At 37.6% G+C, this 4,884-nt stretch overlaps 1 protein-coding gene and 1 long non-coding RNA gene across 2 annotated transcripts; one reads left to right on the forward strand and one right to left on the reverse strand.

Annotated features, from left to right (window-relative positions):
* Positions 1 to 28: 28 nt before the first annotated feature.
* On the forward strand, positions 29 to 3,074 carry LOC129753313 (5'-3' exoribonuclease 1-like; the record flags this gene model as incomplete). The annotated part of the gene is made up of 4 exons (XM_055749114.1): positions 29 to 306; positions 371 to 2,117; positions 2,243 to 2,854; positions 2,927 to 3,074. Coding segments are annotated over 4 exons (2,721 nt in total), but the record flags the coding sequence as incomplete, so codon positions are not given.
* Positions 3,075 to 3,252: 178 nt separating this feature from the next.
* On the reverse strand, positions 3,253 to 3,865 carry LOC129754150 (uncharacterized). The gene is made up of 2 exons (XR_008738976.1): positions 3,484 to 3,865; positions 3,253 to 3,406 (listed from the first exon to the last, which is right to left on the reverse strand). It is a non-coding gene; the product is annotated as an uncharacterized LOC129754150 (long non-coding RNA).
* Between the last annotated feature and the right edge of the window lie 1,019 nt (positions 3,866 to 4,884).

Consider the following 4,884-nt stretch of genomic DNA (forward strand, 5'->3'; position numbering starts at 1 on the left):
CATTATAGAAATCTGCTTTACTTTTTTAAAGGGTACTCTGAAAGAAGTTCGAGTTAAAGTGTTCAACTTTCCAAGTCGTAATAAAAGCATGGTAGTGCACATAGATCGGCATCTTGATGAAATGGCAAAAACTACACAAATTTTGGCTCAAGAAATGCTCGATCGTGTAGTTTTCGTCAGTTGGCCACATTTAGTCGAAGCGAAAGTAGTCAAGGTGCAAGATGCACAAATGATCTACACTGCAAAGACATCTACAGCAAACAATGGACAATTTTTCAACACTTGCATGAGAAGCATCGTCGACCAGTAAGTAACGAATTTTGTTAACCTTAAGAATTGTGCAGTAACTTCCATTTTTGTCTAATTTTAGTCATTTCAATCGGTTAGCGATTGACTTGGGTGAAATTACTCAACTTGTTTCCGTAAAAACATGCATAGGAAGTGAGTACGTTTTACAGAATAATTGCTTTGTGTTGAGGAAGCTTTGGAATTCGTTTGAAAGTATGTACCCTATTCAGTCAATTGTTACTGAAGTGAACGAGGTACTGAAAACTTTGAAACCTTATATCGAAATTCACCAGATGTACCCAGAAAATAGTGTAGTTTTTCTCAGAGCTACTCAGTGGTATGGGAGCCTGGGTCATGTAATCGAAGTGACTCCAAATCCCAAACGTATCAAAACGAGATTTGAAATCTACAGTGAGCCTGATTTGGAAAAGATAGTAGTTTTGAATGAAGTTTCTAAACAGCAGTACAAAACGATGATGGATGCAGCTGCCTGTATAGGGATTTCAATCAATCTTCTAAGTAGGATTTCGAGTTCCATCTTTATCGTGCACGGTGCGAGACGTTCACTGAATATGGACGAGCAAGGTAAAGTTAACATCGGTTTACAAATACGTAATGTAACGAGGAACGAGCATGTTGTTGGATACACGCAAAAGCTCAATGACAAATGGATGTTTTCTGAAAAGGCCATTGAACTTATAAAAAGCTACTACGGAAAAGCGCCTGTGTTGTTTGAGCGCTTGGAAGTTTTTGGGAGAACCGATGTTCTTTTCGAAAGTGAAATGTTTGCAGAAAATAGCGAAAACGGGTCTCAATTGAAGGAACTCGTAGCATGGTTAAAGACTCAACCGCACACCAAAGCAGAGAGACGTTCCTGTGGTTCCAAAATGTTAGAACCAACAGCGTTTGAAGCACTGATAAAGCTAATAAATGACCACAGAGAAAAAACACCCATTATACAAACCATGTTTGTACATCCATCAGATTTATTCAAGCCTGAAATGAAAAAAGCCAAGACTATCGATCCTAAAGCTGATCATGAGCTACTTGATCGTGTTATCGTTGCGCAAGACACAGAGATTGTTCCACTAGGAACTAGAGGAACCATTATTGGAATTCATGTATTTAAAGATGTCAATTCAATTAGGCAGGAAAGATCAAAAGAAGAGGACAAATTTTTTGATGTTTTGCTCGATAAAGAACATCAAAATGGCTCGCACATGTTCGGTATAGAAGCTAGTGATAAGCGTGTGATTCGACTGGCTGAAAATGCCATACTAAACATATCCTATGGAACAGCTGACTATGAGTGCAAACAAATTGACACCACTCCGATGTTGAAATCTGCCGAAGAATTAGTCATGAAACCAAGCACTTCGATGCACCCTCCAGCCCAGGCAATTGCCTATCCTGCAAAACCGCCACCCACGGCTGAGTCAATTAAAAAGCGACTCAACGAACGCATTGAAAAAAAAGATCCAACCAAAGCTTTTGTGTTCGCATCACAAAACCAAAATAACCCCTCAATGGTTGGACAAAACGGCCCTCCCAACTGTAATTTCGAGTTGTTATGGAAAAAACTAAGGGACAATGCTCAAGCACCTTCTTATTTCGATGAACGGGATATAAAAAGTTTTCTAGCGAAAGAAAGTATACCTGCCACTGCATCGATGAAAAATATTCCCTTGGCGGCTCATGCTAGTGCGGTACCTATCAATAATGATCCGACGGATATGTTAAAGAAAATGCTTAAAATTTCTGGAGACCATCATAGCCTGTCTGGTGGAACTGGATTTATAAACAACGCCAAGGTAGATTCATTTGTACCGGTAAGTTGATTGCAAAACTCTGCGCTAAAATATTTTCCTGCATGTACAAAAAGTGGTAAAAGCAAAAGCTTGTAGGTTTGTTGATTATAGGACAACAGCACTTATCGACTATTCTATCTTTTCAGGGCGATGTTTTGATGAATGTTCCCGTACCAGAAAATTTGCCGAAACCACCGTTATCGTGGAAAATTGCCAACGCTGCTGCAGGAATCGAAGCACCGGGGAACAATCTATCACAATCAGCAGTCATCTCAGCTCACATGGCGAACAATGTACCAATCAAACCCAACCCATTCTTGGCAGCTTTGAACAATTCCTCCATGCCAAATCTCAACAGCATGGCTTGCCAAACAGGACACCGTTTGAACACAATGATACTGACATCTGTACCGGCGCAAATCCCCAATATCGACCAGCGAGGACCGATAGGTCCACAAAATTTAAGTTTTAATCGAAATGTTCCGGCAGGAACTGGCGCATTCGTACCGTTGCAGGCCTTGAAAAAACAACGCCCTTTGAGGTCGGGAGGCGGAGGTGGTGGAAACGCTAAACAGAACGAGATTAAACAAAAACAATCCAAAACTAGAAAAACGAATAATTCAAATGAAGAACGAAGCAAACAGGACGAGTCCAACCCGAATCGGGATGTCAAACCTGCTACAAAACCTAAAACTAAGAAACCACCATCTTCGACGACTAATTCAACTGCAAATGACGCAGCAGAGTCATCAAAAACGGTACGCACGATGGAACAAGTACAACCAACATTGACTTGACTTATTTTAATTTTTTTTTTTTGTTAATTTCAGAATAAACCGGTTACACAAAAACAACCGAAAGAGCGCAAAATGAAAATTGCTGCAAATTTCGCTCAACCACTACCTGAAGTTTAGAGAATGTTTAATTTTCTTGACATCAGCCATCTATTATTTAAGCACATAAAGTTTCTTAAAACAATGAAAACAACAGCAGTTTCTTTCGATAGACTGTCCCAATTTCTCAATTTTCATAGAAGAAAGTTGATCCAAAACATAAACATAACGTTAACAAAAAATAATTTTTCAAGCTTATTTAATTTGTATCTAACTTGTACCTTAAATTTCATTTCGTATTTAATGAAACAAAACAAAACACCTGTGCAATACCACAATGTTATATTCGAAGTATGTTTTCGTGAGAATCAATCACTTCTAAAAGTCTTATGTTATAAAACCGAGTTTTGTTTTATGTTCTCAGTTTCTTAAGCGGTTCATCCTGAATTTCAATCTCGTCGGAGGTATCATCCGAATCTGTTTAAAAATTGAATAAAAAAAATCGTTAAATCAAATCCATGTTGAAGTCTTGAATCATATATGAATATACGCACCAGTTTTGGTTTCAACTTTCCTCGTATTTTTGGTGGTTTCATTTTGCACCAAATTTGTGAGCGTTTCATTTGAAGAATCTTTCAAGGTTTTGAGCGCTGAAATGAGATGACCAATAGATTGCCCCCCTATTGCTTGGTGCAGGATCGTTGATTCGCCATTACACGCTACCTCGAAGCTCAGTGCAAACATCTTCTCTTAAATGTAAAAAAGAGTTATATTTTTTTTTTCTCTTGTCTTTTGGCTCGGAAAAAAAGAATGTTATAATGAGAAACTATAAGGGTATATTGACAGTTCCTTACGAACAAGAATGAAACGATTAATATAGAGAGATACAGAGTATTTCCTGAGACAGATTGTGGTTAAAGCCCTTATAAAATAAAATTGCGTCAGACCAGTGATGCCAACTGTTTTTCAGAAATGTCTGTAAGATTTTGAAAAAAAAGTCTGGATGGCTACACCGAAAAAACTTTTCACATTAGCGCCAAGGGGGGTACATAGAAGGTGATACGATCTCTCAATTTTCAGAATCAGCCATGTTGATTGCTTCGTTGCGTTTGTTTACATTTAATCCATAAAACAGTTGAGACCTAAGCTTGCCTTCTCTTTTTAGCTCACTGCTAATTTGTAAACAAAGATAACGAGCATCACCCCACTTCACCGCGCTCTCCACGCCTACTTACTGTAAAAGTCAGAGAACCTAGTAATTGAATGACCTTGATTAGCGCTACGTGAAAATGTATACATACACACAAAAAAAAAGCATAGTAAAATTACTAAATCCGTGGTTTAAACGAACAACAGGCGACCATATTTTTGAGTCAAATATGTTTTGTTGTTTATAATACCATACGCATAGCTTTTTTACCATGTGCTCAATTTGGCTGCGCATAGTAAATTCGACTGCGTTTTAGTAAAATTGTCAATGAAATGATGCATTGTTTAACTTTGTCCCTAGTAAAATTAATATGTTTCATGATGAAACTAGTATGTGTTATGATAAAGATTAGGAGGAGCGAGGAGCTTGATTTAAATAGTAAAATTACTATGTATGTTTGTTTGTTTATTTGCATGCATGCATTATGACATTATTTGAAACATGAAAATTCACACTTCCGACACACGTCGGTCAATGTTAGTGTGTTCTCCCGATGCTCTGGAATGATTTTCAAAGTTATGTAACTATAAAGCAGCTCAAAATTAGTTTTTTTTACAAACGGGTTTGATGATTAATGATCCTGAATTAGTGTAAACAACAAGAATGTTTACCATAGTAAAATTATCATACGCACTTATGTTTTTGAGTCAAATATGTTTTGTTCTCAAAAGTACGATGTGCGTAGTATTTTGTTGATATGAATTGGTGCCACAATGTCAAAATTACTATGCGGACGGTAGTTGTG

Source organism: Uranotaenia lowii, chromosome 3, assembly GCF_029784155.1.
Source record: "Uranotaenia lowii strain MFRU-FL chromosome 3, ASM2978415v1, whole genome shotgun sequence".
In the NCBI taxonomy this organism is placed as follows: Eukaryota; Metazoa; Arthropoda; class Insecta; order Diptera; family Culicidae; genus Uranotaenia; species Uranotaenia lowii.